Raw genomic sequence first — 26,184 nt, 5'->3', positions numbered from 1 at the left:
CTCTGCTGCTCTATAACCATTGCACCTATTCTTCAGAGTATCTTGGGGTTCAACAGCTTCCACACTGCTACCCTAAGTCTGTGCCCTTGGAAAAAGTACTTAGCATCTCTGTGCCTTACTTTCCTCACCCAGAAATTGGATAAATAACAAGGCTTGCTTCAAAGGTGTTGTGAGGATTAGTTAAACCCATGTACATGCGGACTGAGGAAGAGTGGTGAGCAGCCACGTGAAAGCATGCATCACCATGCATTTATGCATCACCAGCATTGTTGTTGTGTCAGTGTGAGCCAGGACAGTGCTGCATGCTAGGTAACATAGAGGTAAATCACAAGTAGTCTCTATTTTCAACTAGCAGCATCTTGGGGAGAAATAAAACATGTCCAAATATAACTTAACTGCAAATGTGTAATTAAAGATCATGGTCTGTAGAAGAAAAGTAAAAACGGATACAGGTAGCAGTGATGCTCAGTGTGACAGTGAGAGGCTGGGAATCTAGGAGGTCAGCTAGTCGGAGGGGAGGGTTCTGAGAAGGTGAAAGTTATCTACTGTGACCTAAAGAGTGAGGATGAGGAAAATCAAAGAGAGCAGGAGCCCTGGCAGGAGAGAACAAGTTCCTGGAGTATAGTGAACATGGGGCACGCAGGCTGAGGGTACTAGGCATTTGGGGCCAGAGTCTTTCGTCCTTTATGGCAAATTAATGAGTTTGGGTTTGTTTGTTTTGTTTCGTTTTGTTTTTTACCAGGCGAGAGATGTTATGTGGAGAATGTAATGACTTGATTTCTGTGAAAATAAGTAAATAACTGACCACTATGGAGCATGCATTGAAAGAGGTGAGGGTGGATGGAGGGGATGCAGTAGGTTAGGGAGAGAGATAACAGAGAGACCAGCAGTGCAGAAAGAACCACTGTTACATGTTTTAGAGGTACCAGTGGATTGGACATTGGTGCTGCAGAGCTCAGTGATGGTGATGGAAAGACATATCTGGTTACAATGAGGACAGCTGGAGAAGGAGCAGGATCGAGAGGGAATGAAGTTGCTGAGTGGTGCCCTGCATGTCTGGAAGCTGGGCAGAGGTTGGAATTAGGTGTGATTGTGGACCACTGAACATAGAAACAGTGCCTGCCACTGTGGGATTAATGAGCTCATTGAAGAAGAAAGTGGAGGAGAGTTTCTGGTGACATTAGGACACAGCAGGGGAAGCTATTCCGTTATGTTTGCTAAGGCTGAATCTTCTATGAGATTGTGGCTGAGCCATTGCCCTGTTAGCTCCCCTCTTAGCAGATCAGCTCCAGTTGGAACCCTGGTAGTCTGCTTTTTTGGCATCCTTCCAAATGCAGTTGAGTCCTGTGAAATTGAGGTGTGATGTGAATATTACTGAAAAAAAATACAGAAAAAGTTGTGAATAATAATTTTATGAGTGTGCTTATTCTCAGATCCCTTAAATAATGATACCTGTGTGGTACTTGGATATTTGGATGCATAAATTTCTTGTTATCTTATCTGAGTAAAGACAAGCATAAAGTCCAAAGCCTTAGCTTTCATAAATATGGACTAATGAGAAATGAAAATGAAGCATCTCAAAAATTTTAATATTGGGCATACACCACTAAACAACTGAGATTTATGATTATTTTGTATATAATTCAGATAACGGTTATATAAAGCAAGGTAATTTATAGTTTCTTGGCTTTCAAGGGCTTCAGGACTATTTATTCTAAGCAAAGATTTTGCAGAATATGCAATAAATATATGAGCTCAGAAAGTCAAACACTTTGCATATGTTAGAGGTAGCTATTTTCCTTAGTAGTACTAGATGCAAGGCAGAACATTTTATTAGTGCTTTTTGTTTCTATATCCCATTTTTAGACTGAAAATGTTGTAATAACAAACAGAAAAAATAACTAGTAATATTTAGAATCTGGTCTCAAAATCTATTGTGAGCTGTTTCAGTATCCTGCCTCTATGCTATGGAAGACAGTCAAACTTACATTTCTCTGTGCCTATAATTGTTCTTATAAAAATGAATTTGGGGGTGGGAGGTGATGGTGGGGTTACCTTACTAGGCACCCCATGAATATATAATTTGTTTTCATCAATCATGTAAGTGATAAGATGACTTAATACCATCCCTAATATATTCCAGTTTACCTGCTACCTTACAGTATTAGTGTATTTACTACCAAATTGAAACAGATTTTCTTACACCCCAAACCCTGTTGTGTTAAAGCTTTCCACTGGTTAGCTTGCCTTATTCTGTAGTGAACTCGACAGTGCTCTGATTAGGCCATCAGTGGAAACCAGCTCTTCGTTGTTGCTGCCACTGAGGAGGTGGCTGGTGTGGGTGTCACTGGCCTGTGCTGTGGTAGCATAATGAACATGACAGTCAGGAGCCGACCCTGCCTGTTCACCTGCCTGTGGCACCCTGCTCATTTCTTTACCTCACTGCAGTACTGCTGGTGGATGGTATATAAGTGAACATAATATTGTGTGTATCATTTAATTAAACAATATATTTTCATATCTGTTAATATGTGTACACGTTGATCTAATAGGTGCTAGGCAAAACATTGTTTTTAATTGAATGCCCACATCCTAATGCTCTAGTACTGGGTGGGTTGTTTCCCAATATTTTGTTGTTCAAAACACAAATGCAGGGATTGTTGAAGTGACACTAGGAGCCCCTGCTATGAAATAGATTCCTAGAAATGGGATTGTTCAGTCAAGTGATAGGAAATATTTTTCCTTTGTACTATCTCAGTTATCTAGTAAAACAAACTACCTCAAAATTTAGAAGCTCTAAACAGCAATATTTAACTCTGTCTCAAGGGTTTGTGATGGACTGCGTAATACTTCACTCTGTGTTGTTGGCCAGGACACTGAAACTGCTGCTGGAGCTGGGGTGTCTCTAGAGTGGCCAGTGTCATAAAAGGCTTCCCTTGGGGACTGCTGGCACTTTCAGTGGAGACCTCCCCCATAGGGCCTTTCCACATAGCTTCTTGGGGGCCCATGACACTGCAGATGGGACCTAAGAAGCTTCCGAGGGGATAGTGCCCCAGTTGCAAGCTCTTTTGCACCGCTCACATTTGCCAGAGCTCTTTTGGTCAGCTATAGTCACATGACCCTGCCCGGAGTCACTGTGGAAAGGTACTTCACAGCCTGTGAATACTAGTAGATGTGCTTTTTGGGATTTTGAAGGACAGAGTCCCATGGCAAGTACTGGTAAATATTCTACTGGCTTAATGCTCTTAACAAGAGTGTCTACAAGTGTGTGAGTTTTCACTATCTTCCTAAGGAGTGAGTATTAGCAGCCATTTTATATTTGCCAATTAGATTGACCAAGAAAAAACAAGCCCTCATAATTGTTTTAACTAGGATTTATTAGTAAGCTCACATACCTTTCCACTGAGTGGCCATTTAGTGTTCTTTTTCTGTGAATGGGTTCACCTATTTTTAATTTGTTGTCCTTTTTTTCTATTGATTTTTAAGAACTGTATAAATTAGGGAACTAAGCTACTTAACTTGTGACATTTGATTTCTGTCTGTTCTCATATCTACAAAATGGAAAGTAATTTCAAACTGGTTCTACCACAAGCTGCCATGAGGTCAGAGGGTAAAGTGGGTGGAAGCACACTGCCCAATGACAGGCACTGTTACCATGTCAGGCTTCAGCATTTGCCTCACTGCCAGCCTAACAGAATTCATCAGGACATAAAATTTTAATCCACTCTTACCTCACATAATGTAGAATGAAGAGAAGTAATAGTATCATGCATCAGTAACAACTTACTGTACATTAAAATGTTTAATTTGCCTGTGGGCTAGTTTTTGGACTTGACCCACTTTCCTTCAGGCGCTCTGAGCTGATGCTAATTTGCAGATAGAACTTCATCAGCACTCTATCCTCTTTTAGAAATGGTCCATCTTATTCCACCTTGAGCTATACTTAACTCTTAAAATTTTTTATCCAGATTTTGGAGTATGTCCATGAATGATTATTTATGTTGAGGCGTTCAAGTTTTTTCCTATAAGGAAAAGGGACTAACTTTATATTCATAATCTCATGTCTTGTCACAGTCACTTCATGAGATGCTATGACTGACCTCATTTTATACACAAAAGTAAACTTAAAAGTTAGTGACTTGTCTAATTGGTAATAAATAGATTTAGGCCTGTATGAGTTTCCATATTGCTGCATAACAGGTGCTCACAAACTCAACAGCTGGAGACAACAGAGATAGAATATATCTCCCAGCATCTGGCTAGAACCTCTGCTCAGGGCCTACATGGAAAAGTCAAGGTCTTGACCAAGACCAAGAGTTCCTCTGAGGCTCCAAGTCTCTTCAAACTCGTTAAGGTTGTTGGTAAATTGTAGGTCGAAGTGACTATTTTTTGTTGACTGTCCTCCCCCACCTTTCCTGCTGTAGCCCTCTCTATAGCATGGCTGTCACTTCAAGGATAATAGGGGAAGGTCTGGAAGTAGCCCCATCTCTCAGTTGTAAACTCTGATGAAAGAGGTCTCTTGATACAGTACTCTGAATTTCCTTGAATCAAAGTCAGCCAATTAGTAACTTTAATTACTGTGAAATCCCTCTTGCCACATAACATCCCATAATCACAAGGCCACAGAGCCCATCACCCGCATTCAAGGAAAGGGACTCATGCAAGATATGTACTGGGGTAAGCAGGGTGTCTTTGGGGCCATCTTAGAATTCTGCTCATCCAACCCATCTGACTCCAAGCTTTATGATCTCTCATTGGCATTATGGTCAGCTGAGGACAGAGAACACCGAAATTATCAGGAGGAATGTAGTCAAAGTACCTTTGACTTTTGAAAATACTTAAATTTGTGCCTTTTATTTCAAATATTGCAGTGCCTGGAAGTAATGAGCCCTTTATGACCCAAGGACAGATGCCCAACAGCAGCATGCAGGACATGTATAACCAAAGTCCCTCAGGAGCAATGTCCAATCTGGGCATGGGGCAGCGGCAGCAGTTTCCTTATGGGGCCAGTTATGACCGAAGGTGAGTATTTTCTGAGAGAAAGGTAAGATGATTCGCTAGAAAGTATGCTTCCCTCACACACACATCTCTGAGCCCTGCCGGTTGAACCACTGGCAGCAACGCAGCGTTCTTACCTGTGAGAATTGCTACTGATCTGATGAGTTAGGCTGTTTAGTGGGTGACTGCAGCACGACCAGGAAGAAGGCCCTTGTTCCCAGGCAGCCAGATGGTTCTGTGTTTTTCAGTTGTTTGTCTTCTGTTTTATGTGGTGCTAGGGATTGAACCTAGAGCCTCTGTACCAAGCAATAGCCCCAGCCATTTTTTATTTTGATACAGGTCTTGCTAAGTGGCCCAGCCTGAGCTCAAACTTGCAATACTCCTTCCTCAGCCTCCTAGAGTGCTGGGACTGCAGGTGTGCATCACCACACCCAGCGGCATGTGTTTTTACATGCTAGTGCTCTGAATATAAATTACGTGTCAAGGACTGGCCCAGCTAGAGAGGCATCTCCCCAAGAACATAAGAGCCAGATCTGCCCCACAGTACCCCACACCAGTGCAACCAGTACTAACTTCCCTGTGTGAGGCAGCCACTGTCACCACAATGAGGTAACTAAGCTGCAGACAGTTGTGACTCCTCTGGCAGCTACCAGATTCCTGGGTATTCCAGCACAGATCCTTCCCTCCCCCGCATCCCTTGGGAATATTTGTAGTGGTAGCCACACTCACCTCTCAGTCTCCTGGAAAGGACTTCAGGGACTGCATCTTTAAATGTTGCCACCATTCTTCCCTGTTGAAAAGAGAGTGCACTTCACTCTTCATAAGCATCTTTGAGAAGGCCCACCAAGCAATTGCAAAAGCCTCGCCAAAGGAATCCATCTTGACATGGAGGTGATGGGACAACCACAGGACCAACAAGACTGGTTCTAGATAGATAGGAGGTGGGAGGATCATTGAGATGATGTGGAGAATTCAACAGAAACCACGTCCTGCACTGGTGGCATGGGGTGGACTCCATTTGTGAGGAGACCCCTCATCTGTGCCCTTAGTTTAATACTCACTGTCACGGTAGCCCTTCCTGTATTGGTGTATTCTCTGCCACCGTACTAAGGGAAATGCGCAAAGCAAGTTTGGGTATAACATTTGTGATTTTTAAAGGAAAGAAAATGGAGGCATAGCAAAGTGCCCTTTTCTTTACCATGGCCACACTGATGTGCAGGCAGGGACACATCTGCCTTTTGGGTCTCTACCTCCACGGTCTGGGTGTTTGGTTTGGTTCTAAAGGTCCAGGAAAAGCTACTGAATTTTTGCTGTTGTCTGGTCCTGAGAAAGAAAAACGATTGTATTGGGATGTATGTGTGTGTGTGTGTGTGTGTGTGTGTATATATATATATATATATATAAGTGTGTGTGTGTGTGTGTGTGTGTATGTTTTGTATATATGTATATTTTGTATATTTTTTTATTGCTGCATTTTAGATATACATGGTGATAGCATTCATCATAGGGAATTTGTACTTCTATACAGTATATCTTGCCTCTTTTTTGGGGGGACATGTATTCTTAAAGGATCTCAATTAAATCTATTTTTCTGTCCCTTCTAGAATGCTTCCTGAAGCACTGCATGGCCTAGGTTTAAAAGCTATTTTGGTTCTACCACATTAGAGAGAGATTTACCTCATTAAGTTTTGTCTTCAGAGAAATGTTACTTCTTCAGCTTAAAATTTTTTCATGCCAATTATACTGTATTTCTTTCTTTCCTCCAAACTATAAACTTCCTTCTAAATAATCATGGTAGTTAGCAAAGATTTCCCCTGTGTCTGTCTTATATATAATATTCTAAAAATTCATTTCCTTTCTTATTACTTGGTCAGATTAGGAATACATTTAATCCAATTATTCTCTCTTAAAAGATTCCATATTGCTAAATTAACCAGTTTATCTTTCATAATTCCCAGTCTGTTGCCCTTGAAAACATACTTCCCTGTGGGTGTGCATGTGTGCATGCACACAGTGCTGGAATCAAACCAGGGCCTCACACATACTGGGCAGGTGCTCTACCACTGAACTACTTCCCCAGCCCAAAAATAAGGTAGTTTTAATACTATTTATAATTTCTCAATATAGTAGCAGTGGAAAAAAATAGTTGTATTGTTCATTTTTTCTGCCTTTTGTTTCATTTTGGTTTTTTTGAGACAGAATCTCATTATGTAGTTGAGGCTGGCCTTGAACTTACTATGTAGCCCAGGTGGGCCTCAAACTCAAGGCAATCCTCCTGCCTTACCCTCCCAAGGGCATGGATTACGGGTGTGTGCCACCATGCCTGGCTTTTTCTTTGCTTTTTTCTTTTGTTTTTTTCCAGTTTACATTATTCATTTGTATGTTAAAATTTTGTAGGAGCATACTTAAATCATTGCTCCTATTCTGTAGCCTTTTCAGTTACAGAACTTTGCAACTTGTGATATACTTGTGTATATATAATTATTAGCTAACTCGGCATCATTGGAATTAATTTTGAAATATACCTTTAAAAACTTAAATGTTTTATATTCATAATGAGAATATAAAAAGTAAAAATATTTTCCATGTTCTGGTACTTCTAGAAGTACTGCTTTTGAGTCCTAGATTCTCTTTGCGTCTTGCTTTCATCAGTGCCTCACATGACAGCGTTGTGTGGCACTTGGTACAGTAAACTTTAGTGAAATAGGTGGGGCTTTTGCCTCAAAGGCAGAGGCCAAAGGCTTAGACAAGTGCTCACAGGGTGCCTGCCTGTTCAACCGGTATTCCTCTGACACCTATTAACCAACAGCCCGACCCAGGAGTTTGGCACCACTCCCAAAGGGTGTTCCCATCCCTCTCACTAGGAGTTCCAGTGCAGCTGCCTCTCAGGGAGTGCCTGTAAGGAGCCACATATGGTGAAGAAAAGACAAAGCCGTTGGGGTAGAGTTTCCAGAAATGGATTGTTCATGTCCCTGTGTGCCTGGAATCCTCTGAGAATTAAGTTTTCTTTGAATGCCTTGTTCTAGGCATGAACCTTATGGGCAGCAGTATCCAGGCCAAGGTCCTCCTGCAGGACAGCCACCGTATGGAGCGCACCAGCCTGGCCTGTATCCACAGCAGCCGGTGAGTGGGTACATGGGTGTGGGGCTCCGGGTTGTATGTTCCTCTCCTAGAAGCTAAACTCAAATTTGTGCTATCTCTGAAGAAGGATTTATTTTAGGAATTATTACAAAACCGATTAACATTTATTGAACATTCAGGCTATGTTTAGTTCCAGAAAATACTCATGGAATATTGACGTTACCAAATTAAAAACTGTTCTTGGCATATATTATTCTGAAATTTATATAACATGTTGTATGAAATTGAACACATGCATTCTTGTGAATGGCAAGCCCAAGCTAAAGTGAAGTATATTGTAAGCGTGTGTGTCACACACAGTCAGCCTTCTGTATCCACAGGTTCCACATCCATGGATTCAGCCAACCACAGTTAAAATATTTGAAAATTTTCTTTAAAAATATTGCATTTGAGCTGGGTATGGTGGCGCATGCCTGTAATCCCAGCACTTGGGAGCTGAGGCAGGAGAATCGTTGCAAGTTTGAGGCCAGCCTGGGCTACAAAGTGAGCTCAAGGCCAGCCTGAACTGCATAGCAAGACCCTGTCTCAAAAAGGCACACACATAAAAAATTGCATCTGTTCAAAATATAGACATATTTTTTGCCTTGTCACAATTCCCTAAACAGTATAGATGACAGCTACTTACATAGTATTCATTTACTCTGCATAGGTTTATAAGTAATCTAGAAATGCACTAAAATGAATGTGGGAGGATGTGAGTATTACATGTAAAGCCCATACTATTTTACATAGGGACTTGAGCATCCTTAGATTTGGTATCAGGAGTCCTGTAACCCATCCCTCACAGATAATGTATACTTTTGTATTAAAAACCACTGTAGAGAAGGAAAGCACCCATATTTTAAAGAATATATAGAAAAAACAACTTAAAATGTTACATACAAGAGTAGAAGTTGACTTTTTTTAAGAACAGGTTTTTTTTTTTTTTTGGTTTTTCTCCGGTACCGGGAACCGAACCCACGACCTTGCGCTTGCCAGGCAGGCGCTTTTGCCGCTGAGCTAAATCCCCAGCCCCAAGAACAGGTATTAATGACTACATATTTTGAGTAAATTAGATCTTGTTGGTTAACAGTAACCATTGCAAAACTGTTGTACAAAACCCCACCTTGTACAAAACCCAAGCTCTCAAAACTGATGCTAAAAATTGTATTTTATGCTGTAGCTTTTCAGACATACATGACTTTGCTGTTTCTAAACATCTCAATCCTCTTACAAATAAAGAGGATTTTGTTTCAGGATTTTTTTAAATCACAAAAACAATTTTTAAACATTTATTAAATTTTTCAGGAGCATATATGTATAGTAAGTGGTATTATTAAACCACTGATCTTTTTTTAATTTTTATTTTAAAGAAAAAAATTCTAAGACAGTATGATAGGAGAGTAATAATGGTTAATACACTGCATATTGTTATCTTTAAATTAGTTACTCAGAGTACAAGATATCAGCATTTAATTGTCCAAACAATATTAGCACAAACCAATCTTTTCAATGAACTAAGAGATATTAGTAGTATAACTACTTTATCACATATATTCATATATATATACCGTATATATTCATATATATATATATATAAATTAGTGAGCTTAAACAGTTTTCAAGTAAAGTGAAAGAAAACTAAAATATGAGCATCTCACTGACTCCCATGATAAGAGTCCCACCACTGTGACTAACCCTAGTTCCCAGAGAATCCCTTAGAGGAGAGCTGCATGACTGCTGCTGCTGTGGTAGGAACAGCAAGGCTTTCATGAAGAGTCTGGCTAGACAAGCTGGACATCAAGATAGGAGCCATAGCATGGACATCAGGTGACACAGCCCAGCCTGAGGAGCTGAATCCTGCTGGTAGGCCTCTTTGTAAGTAAGGCCTAAGATATCCTTTTAACCTAGGAGCCACTCAAACTGGCCCTGGAACCCTCAGTGCACTCCTGTAAGGCTGATCCTTCTGCCTTAGGGGTCATCTTAGTTTAGCCCCAAGCCCCTGTCGAGTATCTGCCTGTGCAGCAATCATTAGCACTGTGCTGTTCCAATACTGTAGCCAAAGGAGAGGACGCTTTATTTTTCCCAAACAAAATTTCAAACAAGTGAAAGCAACACTCCAGACCCCTCTTCAGAGCATGTGGCAGGGCATAATATAATACTGGGATATAGTCCTTAAATGGTTAGTTCTCCTGGTTATATAGGAGCTCCCTATAGTCATTTTGAAATGAACATTCCACCAGGTAATAACTGTTTTGCATAATTTGAGTGTGTATGATTATACCTGTAAGAGCACATCAGTTTGATTTGTCTTTATGTGAATTTCAGAATTACAAACGCCATATGGATGGCATGTATGGGCCTCCAGCCAAGCGTCATGAGGGAGACATGTACAACATGCAGTATGGCAACCAGCAACAAGAGATGTATAACCAGTATGGAAGCTCTTACTCTGGCCCGGACCGAAGGCCCATGCAGGGACAGTACCCATATCCCTACAATAGGGAGAGGATGCAGGGCCCAGGCCAGATGCAGCCCCATGGAATCCCACCTCAGATGATGGGGGGCCCAATGCAGTCATCTTCCGGTGAAGGGCCTCAGCAAAATATGTGGGCAGCACGCAACGATATGCCTTATCCCTACCAGAATAGGCAGGGCCCCGGTGGCCCCGCACAGGCACCCCCTTATCCAGGCATGAGCCGCACAGATGATATGATGGTACCTGATCAGAGGATAAATCACGAGAGCCAGTGGCCTTCTCATGTCAGCCAACGCCAGCCTTACATGTCGTCCTCGGCTTCCATGCAGCCCATCACACGCCCACCTCAGTCATCCTACCAGACACCACCATCACTGCCAAACCATATCTCCAGGGCACCCAGCCCAGCTTCCTTCCAGCGCTCCCTGGAGAACCGCATGTCTCCAAGCAAGTCTCCCTTTCTGCCCACCATGAAGATGCAGAAGGTCATGCCCACTGTCCCCACATCCCAGGTCACTGGGCCACCCCCTCAACCACCCCCCATCAGAAGAGAGATTACCTTTCCTCCTGGCTCAGTGGAAGCATCACAGCCAGTCCTGAAACAAAGGCGAAAGATTACCTCAAAAGATATTGGTAAGAATTCCAAAGGTTTGTTGTCCTAGAAATGAGTTCCAGTTGCAATCTAGTATTTTAATTTTAGTTTTAGTGTAGTTCCTATCAGTATCTATAATAGGACGATATTCTAATACGATTGCAGATTATCCTGATGCTCTTTAAATAGGAGCCATAGTTGGAAGCCACTGGTTTCTTAATCAAAATTAAGAAACAGTGCCAGAGAAGAGCTTGAATTAAAATGGTAATGCTAGGTGTGAAAATTATTTGTATGAGAGATTAGAGCTTGAAATGAGTGATGAGGGAATCTTCAGTGATTATGTACTGTGTTTGGTTTTAAAGATTTGACCTTAACCAAGCCACTTAATCTCTACAATATGTGCTAAAAAGATACATTGTAAAGCTAAGGGTGGCGTGGGAAAATTTGGAGGCAAGCCACTCTGACTTAATGACAATGTACAGTGAATTTTCATGGGAAAAAAAGAGATACATGGCTATGAGATATAAATAAATAGGCTTGTTAATCAACTTTCTGTTGCTGTGACAAATTCCATGAGAAAATCAACTTAAAGAGAGCTTTGTTTTGGCTCACCGTTTCAGAGGTTTTAGCCCACAGCTGGTTGGTTCCCTTGCTGTGGGCCATAGGTAAGGCAGAACAGCATGGGGCAGGGCGTAGTCCAAGAAGCTGCCTACCTTACGGCAGCCAGGCAGTAGAGAGGAAGAGGGAAAGAGTTAGCTGTAATCCTCAGGTCACACATCCACGACCCTGTCCCTTTAACCACATGCCCTCCCTTGAGCTCCTTCACCTCCCAATAAGGCCATCAAACTATGGAACGCATAGGAGGGCTGATCCACAGGAGAATCACAAGATTGAACCCAACTTGGAGAGTTTAGTAACTTAGCAAAAACCCTATCTCTACATTTTAAAATATTAAAAGGGGTGAGGATATAGTTGCATGCAAAACCTCTGGTTTCAATCCCCAGTACCACAAAAAAAAAAAATCACTTGACTTAAAATAATTTGTAGTGATTGGAAAATTAAAGATACTAAATTAGTGAGATGAAAGATATTTTTATTTGCTGGACATTAAATACGCATCTGTAGAGGGAAAATACTGGGCATTTTTGATATCTTGGGGTAGCAGGGGAAGAGAATGAAATGCAAACATTCATCCCCATTTTTATACAAAAAATATATAAATACAATTTATATTTGTGTTTATATATGTAAATATTAAAGTTTTAAAAAATATTTTAGTGCTTATTATATCAGTGATTGTCTTCAACTTAGAGAAATTTATGCTGCTTATTTTAAAAAGAAAGTTTAACCTTTTTTTTTTTTTTTTTTTTTTCATTAGAAAATTAGTATGTGCCCATCTTAGCCTGAAAAACAGAAGCAGTTAAAATACTGAAGGGACTGTACAGGGCCTTCCCCCATGACAGATTTTTACAGGCACCCAGAGAGTGCTCTCCTGCACCTAGAGTGGCCATGAGAGTCCGCTGGAGAACATTCTCTGCACCATCTGTGCTCATACTACACACCCCTGCTTCTGAGCAACTGTTGCTGAAAACTCAGATGTGTGGGGAGTCCATTCTGTAGCCTCATTGTGTGCAGATCTTGCAACTTTTTATCTAATCATTTTGTTTTCTTTGGTAACAGGAATAAGGAAAATAACCCAAAAAAGCCTGTTTCCCAGTCCTTGGTTCAGACCACGCTCTTGAAAAATCTAACCGTCAAAGTGCTAGTACTTAGGCTGGGCATAGTGGCACAAGCCTGTAAGCCCAGCAGTTGAGAGGCTGAGGCAGGAGGATTGCTCTGAATTTGAGGCCAGCCTGGGCTACAAAGTGAGTTTAAGACCAACCTAAACTGCATATTGAAACTATCTCAAAAAAGCCAAAAAAAAGAAAAAGAGAAAAAAGTGCTGGTACTTACTTAGCAACATATTCTAAGGGCAAGAGCACAGAAATAGGAGAAAACTTCCTTCAAAAAGCAAGACTTTGCCTGAGGATGTGCTACTTTGGAAGTTTTGCTTTTGTTTTCTGCATCAGACGTCATCTGGAGAAGCTTGTGACTGGAGAAGGCAGGGGCGGTAGAGACCTCTTTTAGGCTAGCACAGTTATTTAAAAGGAGAACAGAAATGCACCTGAGATGAGAAGGACTGCTTGTATTTAACCATGCCCACCACATCTAGAAGCACTGGGACTGATGGTTAACTGGCGAACCAAAAAGATCTTACACAACAAAAGCTGCTTAGTACAACCTGTCGCCTCCATTTACAGTCAGAAGATGGTCATATGTGACTCTGAGCATTTATTTAAAAATCAATATCAATATTTATTTAAAAGTCAATATTTAAAAGTCAATCTAAATATTGATTTTTCTATTCCTTTTTCCTTGTTCTTTTGTTATTTTCTATTCTTTCATACACAGAGTTAATACTACAGATATCCTTGTTCTTTCTCATTTTAGTTACTCCTGAGGCATGGCGTGTGATGATGTCGCTTAAATCAGGTCTGCTGGCTGAGAGTACTTGGGCTTTGGACACTATCAACATTCTTCTGTATGACGACAGCACTGTTGCTACTTTCAATCTCTCTCAGGTGAGCCTGTGCCAATCCAACAACCGACCAAATTAGAATATTAGAAAATTAAGTAGGGTGTAATCCTTGAACTAACGCCTAAGTTAATTGGCAATGACTAGCTAACATTTTTAATCATGGTAGCTGTTGTAAACCAACACTAATCAGTATGTAGCTATTTGAGAATTTAGCCTGGGGTGATATTCACTTCAGTCTTTATATGTACACATGCATACCCATGTTTGTTGTAAGGAAAGAGTGACCATGTATGTGTGTATAACAGATAATGGCAAAGTTAAATTGTCACATAAAATGCATGTTAGCAAACTAGTGTGAATTAATCTAAATGTAAAATAGTTATGATTGTATCTGTGTTGGAAACACAATTAGTTACAGATAAACATCACATCTTTTAATTAATAAGAAACGGTATAACATGGAAAAATGTTTAAAGTTTGGAGAAGTAGAGAGGCTCTTAATGACCCCCATCCTTACCATCCAATTAAAAGAACTATGAACTCATGGCCAAACCTGTTTCTAGATCTGTTCCTATTTGAAGTAGTCATTATAAAACCTACTACTTGTAATTAGTTTAACATCCCCCTTTGTCCAGAGTTGGGCTTACAGTAGCTTCTAGAATAATGGCTAAAGTAGCAAAGGAGAAATGAGGGAAATGCTGAGAGTCAGTTGGACTTTTCCAATACTTGGGAGGCTGAGGCAGAAGGATCATCATGAGCTCAAGGTTATCTTGGGCCCCACAGTGAGTTCAACACTAGCCTCAACTGTATAGCAAGAACCTGTTTCAAAAGCAAACCAAAAAATGTAAAGAAATATTTAGAAATAAAAATAAGAAAAGACTGTTCTGCCCTATACACAACTCTACTTTCTGTGAGAAAAGTTAGCACATCTGATTTCCTTGTTTCTTTTAAAATGTAAGTCCAGAATTTTCATACCCGCTTTTCTTCTCGCTTAAGCCCTCAGAGTAGCCCAGTAAGGCAACTTTCAGTTGATAAAGAGTGAATGAGTAAAGTCGTAAATGTTGTGTGTGATGACATATTTATGCAAAGTAAATATTTTTAAATTTTAGCTGGCTTTCACTAGGGTAATTAGCATTCATCTTTAGAATAGGTGGACTTTTGCTGGTCACCTAGTTTCATACCAAGATTTCCTTTATTCCCATTTCCTCAAAGAAAAATCTTATGCATAGAAAGCTGTACATTTAGGGCTTAAACAAAAGTGCTTGGAAAAAGTTTGGTGCTCAGGTCCTCCAACTTCTCAACGATCACTGCAAGTCCTTCAAAAACCTAACAGTAGACACAGCAGCATGGCTGATTTCCGTAATATTGGCATAAAGGAACTCTTTTCATTACCTGCTTATTTTCTACAGTCCCTGAATGTGGCAGGAGGTGGTATGCCTGGGCCATACAGCATGGAATGTCCTGCTTTTCCCTTGACACAGATGTGTACTCAGAGGAAACAGCTCATTCTCAGAGGCAGTGACTTTCTCCCCACACCTTTGTGTTTCAGCTAAAGCTATGAACAACTGAAGTGGAAAACTGCATTTTATGAAACATTCTAATTCATTTATCAGGGCCTAAATTGATTTGTTTCTAATTTTCAGTGTTTATGAACTACCACAGTGCTGAAATTATCTTCTCCAAAAAATATATAGAGGACATAAATTAGGGTAACCTGTGCCACCTGAGACAAAAATAACCATAAAATCCTAAGAATAATAACTGTAAAAATACGAGCAAGCAAGTCTCAGACACGGTACTAGAAGGTAAAAGAGTCTGCAAAATGCACATTCCTGCTCATCTACTACTGAGCGCATGGTAGCTAAATCAGAAAAAAAAGGAGAGGTAAAAAATAGCAAATCACTCCCTCATTGATAATATTAGAAATGTGGAAATGAGAAGTTGATTTTCATGTTGGCAGAGTAAGAAGAAATGAGCAAAAATAGGAAACATGCTCCATGTTGTTGAGTTGATGGTGTAAGTTCCAGAATTTTGTTCTCACAGATACAGTTTACCTCTCATGGCCTAGTTAGAAAAGAGTGAAAATAATTTCAAAAAGCTCCAATAGCTTTCAGAATTTTTATCCCTCCCAGTCATAGCTGATCTCATGACATTGTACCTGTTCTTTCTCGTTCTTCTCCTCCTATTCTCTCTAGTTGTCTGGATTTCTCGAACTTTTAGTAGAGTACTATAGAAAATGCCTGATTGACATTTTTGGAATTCTTATGGAATATGAAGTGGGAGACCCCAGCCAAAAAGCACTTGACCACAATGCAGTGAAGAAAGAAGATAGCCAGTCCTTGGCAGACGATTCTGGGAAGGAGGAAGAAGACACTGAGTGTCTTGATGAGGAGGAAGAGGAGGAGGAGGAGGAGGAAGACAGTGAGAAGACAGAAACTGATGCCAAGGGCATTGCTGCTCTCACCACTGTGGATGCCACTGCCGACCCCAAGGAGAAGCCCAAGCAAGCCAGTAAGTTTGACAAGCTACCAATAAAGATTGTCAAAAAGAACAACTTATTTGTCATTGACCGGTCAGACAAGCTGGGCCGCGTGCAAGAGTTCAACAGCGGGCTTCTACACTGGCAGCTTGGGGGTGGCGACACCACTGAGCACATCCAGACTCACTTTGAAAGCAAGATGGAAATCCCACCTCGCAGGCGCCCGCCACCCCCTTCAAACTCCACGGGTAGAAAGAGAGAGTCAGAAGGAAAAGGTGATTCTGAAGAGCAGCCAGAGAAAAGCATCATAGCCACCATTGACGATGTCCTGTCTGCTCGGCCAGGGGCCTTGCCTGAAGACACAAATCCCGGGCCCCAGACAGAAAGTAGCAAGTTCCCCTTTGGTATCCAGCAAGCCAAAAGTCACCGGAACATCAAGCTGCTGGAGGACGAGCCCAGGAGCCGAGACGAGACGCCCCTGTGCACCATTGCACACTGGCAGGACTCACTGGCTAAGCGCTGCATCTGTGTGTCCAACATCGTGCGGAGCTTATCTTTTGTGCCTGGTAATGACGCCGAGATGTCCAAACATCCAGGCTTGGTGCTGATCCTGGGGAAGCTGATCCTTCTTCACCACGAGCATCCAGAGCGGAAACGAGCGCCACAGACCTATGAGAAAGAGGAGGACGAGGACAAGGGGGTGGCCTGCAGCAAAGATGAGTGGTGGTGGGACTGCCTCGAGGTCTTGCGGGATAACACACTGGTCACGTTGGCCAACATCTCTGGGCAGCTAGACTTGTCTGCCTACACAGAAAGCATCTGCTTGCCAATTCTGGATGGCTTGCTGCACTGGATGGTGTGCCCATCTGCGGAGGCGCAGGACCCGTTTCCCACCGTGGGACCCAACTCAGTCCTGTCACCTCAGAGACTTGTGCTGGAGACCCTCTGTAAACTCAGTATCCAGGACAACAATGTGGACCTGATCTTGGCCACACCTCCATTTAGTCGTCAGGAGAAATTCTATGCTACATTAGTTAGGTACGTTGGGGATCGCAAAAACCCAGTCTGTCGAGAAATGTCCATGGCGCTTTTATCGAACCTTGCCCAGGGAGATGCATTGGCAGCCAGGGCGATAGCTGTGCAGAAGGGAAGCATTGGAAACTTGATAAGCTTCCTAGAGGACGGGGTCACAATGGCGCAATACCAGCAGAGCCAGCATAACCTCATGCACATGCAGCCCCCGCCTCTGGAACCACCTAGCGTAGACATGATGTGCAGGGCAGCCAAGGCTTTGCTGGCCATGGCCAGAGTGGACGAGAACCGCTCAGAATTCCTTTTGCACGAGGGCCGGTTGCTGGATATCTCAATATCAGCTGTCCTGAACTCTCTGGTTGCATCTGTCATCTGTGATGTACTATTTCAGATTGGGCAGTTATGACATAAGTGAGAAGGCAAGCATGTGTGAGTGAAGATTAGAGGGTCACATATAACTGGCTGTTTTCTGTTCTTGTTTATCCAGCGTAGGAAGAAGGAAAAGAGAATCTTTGCTCCTCTGCCCCATTCACTATTTACCAATTGGGAATTAAAGAAATAATTAATTTGAACAGTTATGAAATTAATATTTGCTGTCTGTGTGTATAAGTACATCCTTTTGGGGTTTTTCTATTTCTTTTTTTTTAACCAAAGTTGCTGTCTAGTGCATTCAAAAGTCACTTTTTATTTTTCATGGATTTTCTTTTTAATGTTATTTTCCATGTTGTATTACATTTTGGGGAAGCGAATTGACTTTAAAGAAAAAAGTTTGGCAAAAGATGCTAAGATGGGAAAATTTCACCACACTGAGGCAAAAAGGTGAAAAGTTACCAATTTTCTATGCTTTTTATTCATCAGAGAATGAAAAAACTTATCCCATCACCCAAAGCTCTGTGCAATAGAAACTTCTAGAGCGATAGATAGATAGGGGCTCAAGGAGGTGTGTCAGTGAGTAATCAGAACTATGAATGATACTGGTTTCTCCACGGGAAAATGGTCACATTAGGCTAGGAGCAAAAACAATTTTTTTCAAGTTAGGATTGAAAGTACATCCCTGACAGCGATCAACAGAACCTGCTTCCTCACCACTACCACCGTGTCTGCTGTCTGTCGTTTGGCCTCCACATGACAGTTCTTCACAATTCCTTTAATCATTTTTTAAATATTTTTTTTTACTGCCTATGGGCTGTGATGTATATAGAAGTTGTACATTAAACATACCCTCATTTTTTTTCTTCTTTTTTTTTTTTTTTTTAGTACAAAGTTTTTAGTTTCTTTTTCATGATGTGGTAACTACGAAGTGATAGTAGATTTAAATAATTTTTTATTTTTATTTTATATATTTTTTCATTAGGGCCATATCTCCCAAAAAAGAAAGAAAAATACAAAAAACAAAAAACAAAAAAAAAAAAACAAAAAAAAGAGGGTAATGTACAAGTTTCTGTATGTATAAAGTCATGCTCTATTTTGGGAGAGCAGCTGATCCCAATTTGCTTCATGAATCAAGGTGTGGAAATGGTTGCATATGGATTGATTTAGAAAATGGTTACTAGTACAGACAAAAAAGAAAAAATACAGCTAAAAAGAAGAAACACAACTTCAAAGATTTTTCAGTGATGAAAATCCACATTTGTATTTCAAGATAATGTAGTTTAAAAAAAAGAAAAAAACTTGATGTAAATTCCTCCTTTTCCTCTGGCTTAATGAATATCATTTATTCAGTATAAAATCTTTATATGTTCCACATGTTAAGAATAAATGTACATTAAATCTTGTTAAGCACTGTGATGGGTGTTCTTGAATACTGTTCTAGTTTCCTTAAAGTGGTTTTCATAGTAACCAAGTTATTTACAAGAAATAAGGGAAATACAGCAGCATCCTCACATTATAGAACCCTAGGGTCAGAAATGACCTTTCAGGGTTACCTACTTTGGAGTGGGGAGCAACAGTTTGATTTTCTCAAATTATTTAGCTAATTAGTCTTTGCATAAAGCAATTATCTCTAAGGACATTGAGATATGTTTATTTCCAGTAAAAATGGGAGGTAGCTGCCCACCCTCTTGAGGTGAGATCTCCAAAGCTTACTGGCCTGAAAATGTAACATTCTGCCTTTTACTAATGCCATCTGAATTTTAATCAAAGATCAATCTATCCATGTTTCTTCTGTGTGCCTCAGTTATTTTGCATTTAGTTTACTCCACCATGTATAATATTTATATTGTGCAATGTTAAAAAGAGTTGTTATATTGTATGTGGTGTACATAGTGCAAAGTGATTATTTCTATTTCAGGACATATTATTCTCATATTCCTTCCTACCTGGTGCACAGTAGGTTTTTAATACTCATCAACTCTAACTAAAACTTTCTCTTCCTGGGTCATTGACTGTTATTGTGTAATAATCAATTCCTTTGAAACTGCTGCATAATTACGCTGTTAGTGGACTCCCTTCTTATTCTGACTCTACCTCTCTCACCCCTCTTCCAATCTCAGTGTACTCAACAATTCCCAACCCTCTGCCATACCTACTATCTTGGTTCACATTGCTCACAGTAATACGTGAACGAGCTAGACAGGAACATGCAGTTATAATCAGTATAAGACGTGACTCTCTAGTGTCACAAGAAAAAAATAATTTTTCCTGCAAGCAGTCTCATTGTCTATCAGCTCCCATATTGCTTAATCAAACAGTTGTCTTAGATAATAACACAGCAATATATATTTGTATTAAATACCAATTTATAATTATACTTTAAATCTGCTTGCTAAGAACAGATTTTCTGCTCCAAGCTTAAAACATGGAGATTTGTAAGAGGGATTCAATATTACTCTAATTTCTCTCTTACAGAATATGTATAAAAGGTATACACAAACTCTGAAGTTATAAATACCCAATTCTTTTGTCAACCAGAAGATTAAAGTCTTCATAAAAGACTCTTGGTGTCATGCTTTGAGCTGTAGCCAGTGCCCAGAGTTCACCCTCTGCGCAGCATGGGGACCTACTGACACAGCAGTCTCTAGGCTCCTCCAGGAAGACACTAGCATCCTTTCTCCACTCACTCCAGCATCAAGACTTACAGAAGCCCACGAAGAAGTTACACCCTGCTTGAGATCATCTTGCCTATAAACTGAGTTACTGCTTTGTCCTAAAAATTAGTTGTTTTTCTTTTCTATGAGGCTTTTCAGAAATTTACAGGATGCCCATACTTTAAATGTGTACCCCCCCCAAAAAAAGATAAAAATAAAGGTGCGAAGAAAGTTTAGTATTTTGGAATGGTGCTATAAAGTGGAATCTGTTGGTATTTGACTGAATTTTTTTTAATGTTATGTAAAAAATATTGGGTGGCATCTGCTCAGAAATATCTTTTTTGGTGTTTTGATTAAAGGTATAGAATCAGTTCTTATTCACGAATACAACCTGTTCAAAGACCAGTTAAGCCATTTTTTTAGTTACACAGTAGTACAAAACATTTTAGAAGGGTGCATGGGCTTGTACCTTACACTTTGTAAGCTCTTAACTGCCTCTTACAAAAGCAGACAGCCTTTGCCCTGAAATCCGTTCATTTCAGAACTGTTGGCAGTCTTTTTATTTCCTATCAGACTGCATGTACCAGTTCCCCTGTCTGTTCATCTACAAGGAAGTAAAAAATAGTATCATAAATGAGCTGCATTTGCCAAACCCCATTTGCTTCTGGTTGGGTTGTGTTTGCTTTAACTGGAGAGCCCAGCCTAGCAGCATCAGCCACATGTGCCCCTAGCACATCAGAAGAACTTAGAAGTTAACTTGAACTTAATGGTCCAGCAAGCTTTTTAAAACTAGTAAATATTTCTGGTAACAATATATAACCTGCCAATGTAGCACATTATTCCAGCAGAGATGTGCTGTGCACATACAATTGCCAAACTCCGTCTGGGCTCTAAAAGGTCATCAATGAACAATGGCTCCACTCAGTTCCATTCAGGCTTTCAGGTCAAACAATTCTAGAAATGAACTAGTCTTCCCAGTATACCATTTATGCACTGAAAACACTCATTTTTGTAGAGGAAGAGACAGTGTGGTTCTAGTTGTACCTGCAATGCAGCCTGTAGACTCAACCATGTACCCTACAGATGCTCTGAGGCCTCTGTCCCTGGAAGCATCTGGCTCCTGCCCAGTCCTATGTGAGGGTGAGTTTGCCTGGCACCACCAGCCCACATGCCACATGAGCAGCCCTGGGCGTGTAGGATCTCACTGAAGGATCCCAGCTGTCAGGTGCACCGCTGCCATCCCCAGGCTCTAGTTATGTTTTATGATCTAGGTCATGCAGTCCTCTAAAATGCCAGAGTCAGGATTTCCCAGTTAGCTCACTTTGGAATTTAAAAATATAAAACCTGGAAAGTTTGGGGTGGAGGAGATCATCAAGTGTATCAGAAGCATAAGACTTGACTTCCCAAATCTGACTTCAGGGACTTGTTCGATCTCAGCTTTCCCCAAATTGTATTCTGACAAAAAAAAAAAATTATTTACAGTCTCCTCGTGGCAACCTGTAATCCAGATTCCTGTTTATCCCAAGCACTTTCTGACCTCTAATAAGCCTGAAACCTTTAGTTTTTTCACTGATTCCTATAAACATACTACAGAATGTTGGAGAAAAGCAACTAGTCAAAGATCATACTGCCTTTGCCTAAAAGTCTATTTTCCTGTCCTATGATTTCTTCTGCGGAAATTGAAATGCCTTTGTTGAAGGAGATGTCACCTGTTTCCTCACCTCTGATATGGGCACAACACCAGGATTCATAAGGATTAAATTAGATAAGTTTATAATCAGTGTATATTAGTCCTACATTACATATATATACTTCCTTTAGTGCTCTGAAGCATGTTTTGCATTGTTTTTTTGAAGAGATGCCCTAAAGTATTATCTCCCTGTTTTTACAACCTATCACACAGTTTGTGTGACTGACATTTATAGAGTTTTCAATAAAAGCTCTAAGGCTTAGGCTGCTGTTCACCTGTGTTTAGTGCCAAGGTGTGATTCCCTCTTGAATGTCACTTTGGATATCACATCTAGGAGTGTTGGAAGAGCTGATCTGTTCTGCAGACTTAGGGGAAGCAGATCTGGAACACAGTCATGTGACAAGTTTGTGTTGCCTGAACAAAACACATTTCAAAGGGCTATATGGCAGGTGACCCATCACAATGTTTGGCTTGATATTTCCTTTCATCTGGCATATGCAGAGTACCCATGCACTTTTCTGTGTGTGCCTACTCCACCCTATCTTCCCACTTAGTTGAGTGTGCTATAGTCCTGTGGCTGTACAAGTGAGGTTCAGAACGATCTTTCTATGCAGCAAAAGGTTGTGTTAATGAATGAAGCTTGAGCTTTACACTTCTACAGAAGTTTGGCATTTAGCAGGCTCAAGATCTGTACATTGTACAAGCTAGATTTTCCCAAAGCATCAAGAACCCCACCCATGAATGTGCCTTCTTGGGAGATACCCTTCCCCCATCGAGCAATTTCTTCAGGTGAGGACCACAGCATTGTCAGCAGTGCTTTCTGGTAAGTAAGTGGTGGTTATTTAATATTTGGTCATATCTTGCATTTGAAGGAATTTCATAGCTTCTAGTTGTTCTCTACAGAAGCCTTGGTGTAGAACATTATCACATCCACATGTGAAAAGAGAAGAGGCTGACACCTTGCAACGTGGAACTGGAACCAAGCCAGGACCTAGAACCAATATGTGCCACGACATTTTTTTTTTTTCAGCTTTACATGAATTCCACACTAGACCAGGGATGTTTGAAGCAGAAGCCACGTGGACAGTGACTACAGAGCTAAAGCCAAGAGGAGTCTCTTGTTTTTACTTCAGCACAGAAGCAACATCCCCTGTTCACTGTGTCTGTGTGTGTCTGTGTGTGTGTCTGTGTGGTGGTACTGGGGTTTGAACCCAGGACCTCACACATGACAGGCAAGCACTCTGACACTGAGCTCCACTTCTACCCCACGTGTTCACTCTCTGTGCATCTATTAAAAATGGCACTGTTTTAAACCAAAACCAGGGAAGCCTAGGCAATGCTGTGTCTTCCCAGTGGTCTCGTCCCTTTTGCTGTCCTCTCCATAATCCTCTGGAGCTTCATCTGTGTGTTTGTGCTGAGAAGGAAACACAGTTCTCCTCACCTCAGTCCCACAGCCCCTTCGGCTACCTCTCCCTCTTGCGCCCGTGGACTGTATGAACTTCTGGGAACAACATGAGTCCAAATCCCTGCTGGGTACAAGCCCTCTACTGAGGACCAAGTTTCCCAGGGTTTGTCACATGAGCCCAAAATACACCACAGAACCTTTATTTGCAATTTACATTTCTTCAAAAAGTGCCTTGGCCCCATGAGTTTCCCCAGCTGGAACTGTGAGAAATCAGTTTGGCCTTAACCAGATCCCAGCTGCCTTTCTAGGTTGAAATCCATGTTAGTCCAGGAAGGGGAACCCCCTAATGGAACTGACATGACCATGGGCACCAGGTTACTTAGGTTCTGGAAGTTCCATGTACCTGGGGCTACTGGAATATTCTACCTATTAAATGCCCGTGGGTGTGTCTGTTGGACAGCACTTAGGGTCTTGGCTTCATAGCATTTTTCTTGTTCAACTTTTCATACACCCATTGTGACTTAGAATAAGACAGCTGGAGAGCAACAAGTGACAGAGGACATATGGGCAGGAGTTTCTTGTGTTTGGCTCATGGCTTAAAAAATGCTGGTCCCATGTGAGAGGTTAGTGTTCCCTTGGGGAGGGGGCAGTGACACAGTATATTTTACACATTTAGAGTGAACACACTTAGCATGATAAAAAATTTACTCAAATGCAATGCTTGTGTTGTTGGTTCCATGTGTTTTTCCCCAAATGGTGTGAACATATGGCTAGAACTTCGCTTGGCCATGCAAACTGAGAGGAGAAGACTCAGGATGGCAGAGAGCCATTGTGATTTATTGAGATGAGTTTTATTTCCAAAGGGGAGCTCACAGTGAAGGCCTCTCTCAGCCAACTTTTTATGTGCAATCCCCTCTCCCCACATTTAACATTTGATGGTGGTAACAGGAGATGAGAATGCATCTGGAAAAATGTCAGGTTTTGTTAATTAGTGAAAGTTCATCTTGATGGGCCCTATTTTCAAAAATTAAATTTGATGCCTTTGTTTGGGGCTCAGAGTTCTAAGCAATCAGATCTTGATAGGAATTGGCATCTCTTCCCACCCACCCAGAATCTGTCTTTAGTGGCTGTTAAATGGTAAAAATTTAAGTGCCTGTAAATTGTTTTTGCAATGTGATACTTGCATGGGGAATTGGACTTACATTTTTAGAGAGCACTCCCCTCAAACCCTCTAGCCTGGCTTCCTTTATGGAACTAGATGTAAAAAGTCTTGTTTTCTATTTTCTCAAAAGCATATCTGAAGCCAGGCTTAGGAGGGGCACTACTTGGCTCCCCTGCTGTCTCATCCCATCCCATCCCATCCGATGCTACAGGGCTCCATCCTCCTGAGAGACATGCACTCCCCAACTCGGCAGCCAATGAGCTTCCCATGTCCACTCTGGACTCCCCTGGCCTGAAGGACTAGAGCTCCTGTCCAGCCAGTGAGGCAGGGCACTCCAAGTGGGGATGGGGAGACCATGACTTCCATAGATGTCACAGGGAACAGAAACCACTTGTGTCTTCCAGGAGGGCCGGGTTCTTTGTGTGCTCCCATGATCCAGACAAGGAACCCTGACCCCAGCTTGACTCACTTTCCTGCCCTCACACCATTCCACTCAGCACAAACGGTGGGCAAAGCCTAGGCACACAAGTCTAGACATAATAAGCCGTCACACTTTCATCCCCAGAACAAATACTGGGCACCACCTCTTGCCTAATGGACATGGTGCACACATCAAGTGAGATGACGGCCACATGACAGCCTTGCAGAGAGGTGCACAGGGCCCTGTGGGAGGACGCAGAAGGGTAGCTCAGCCTGCTTGGAGGACAGCCTGGGAAGGCTTCTTGAAGGAGATTCTCCTGTGGAGGAACCCATTGTCTTCCCTGGGGAGCACACCCGTCACATTGGAAGAAGTTCTAAAAATCCCTGGGCATCCTGGAATCTAAAGCCCTAGACAGTTCACCTACATGTTTGAGGCATGGCAGGGATATACGTAAGCAAGGCTGGAGAGGTGAAGGGGTGCAGGCAACAGCACTTGGTCCCTCCTAAGAGCTGATATTAGTGAGAGTTCAGTTTCAACACTGGAACTACAGCTTAGGTCCCCCACTAATAAGGCCTGCGCTCAGAGGAGTGGAGGAGTCTCATAGGGTTCACACAAAGGGTATCCCAGAAAAGATGACCAGCTGTGTTAGGGAGTATAGAGGTCAGTGCCATCAGCAACAAAAAGGAAAGTGAGATACCAGTGTGAGCTGACAGGCGCTTCCAGTCACAGAAAGGGCAGATCTGAGCAGGGTGTAGGCTGGGGGCCAGACAGCAAAGCTTGGGGGCAGGATCCCGTCCCCAGAGCCTCACCCCACAGAGGCATCCAGAGGCTGTGCATATGCTGAAGCATAGCTGCATATGCTTAGCTAAAGCAAGGGAAATTAAAGTGGCTAATGAGCAGACTTAGGATGAGATTTGGTTCCCAGTTGTCCAAGTGGAACCAGGATGATCCCAGAGTCCTAGAAAGCAGAAGAGGGCCACCGGGAGTGTATCATGTCACTACAGGAAGCAGGTGCAGTGATGGGGTGAGTTCGGCATGCTGGAGCTCCCTAGGGAGCTGGTCCATGGGTGCTTGATACAAGGATCAGATTCAGTGTCTCGGAGCTGGCCCAAGGGGAGGACTGGTGTCATCTGTGTAGAGTAGTTAGCAGGATCCCCCAGGGGACAGCATCCTGCATGAAGATCCGAGGAGCAGGGTCCAAT

At 41.7% G+C, this 26,184-nt stretch overlaps 1 protein-coding gene across 1 annotated transcript in view; it reads left to right on the top strand.

Annotated features, from left to right (window-relative positions):
• Arid1b (AT rich interactive domain 1B (SWI1-like)) overlaps nucleotides 1-20,540 on the top strand; it is a gene marked incomplete at its 5' end in the record, with an annotated part of 413,582 nt that extends 393,042 nt beyond the window's left edge. The window contains 5 exon segments of the mRNA XM_013517332.1: nucleotides 4,872-5,022; nucleotides 8,025-8,121; nucleotides 10,447-11,230; nucleotides 13,680-13,810; nucleotides 15,963-20,540. Of these exon segments, the coding sequence (XP_013372786.1) occupies nucleotides 4,872-5,022; nucleotides 8,025-8,121; nucleotides 10,447-11,230; nucleotides 13,680-13,810; nucleotides 15,963-17,684 (2,885 nt within the window). The 3' untranslated portion in view covers nucleotides 17,685-20,540.
• Nucleotides 20,541-26,184: the final 5,644 nt, after the last annotated feature.

Source organism: Chinchilla lanigera, unplaced genomic scaffold (genome assembly GCF_000276665.1).
Source record: "Chinchilla lanigera isolate Chin_1 unplaced genomic scaffold, ChiLan1.0 scaffold00038, whole genome shotgun sequence".
In the NCBI taxonomy this organism is placed as follows: domain Eukaryota; kingdom Metazoa; phylum Chordata; class Mammalia; order Rodentia; family Chinchillidae; genus Chinchilla; species Chinchilla lanigera.
Note: the sequence above shows the minus strand (reverse complement) of the source record. Positions and strands in the feature narration are given on the sequence as shown.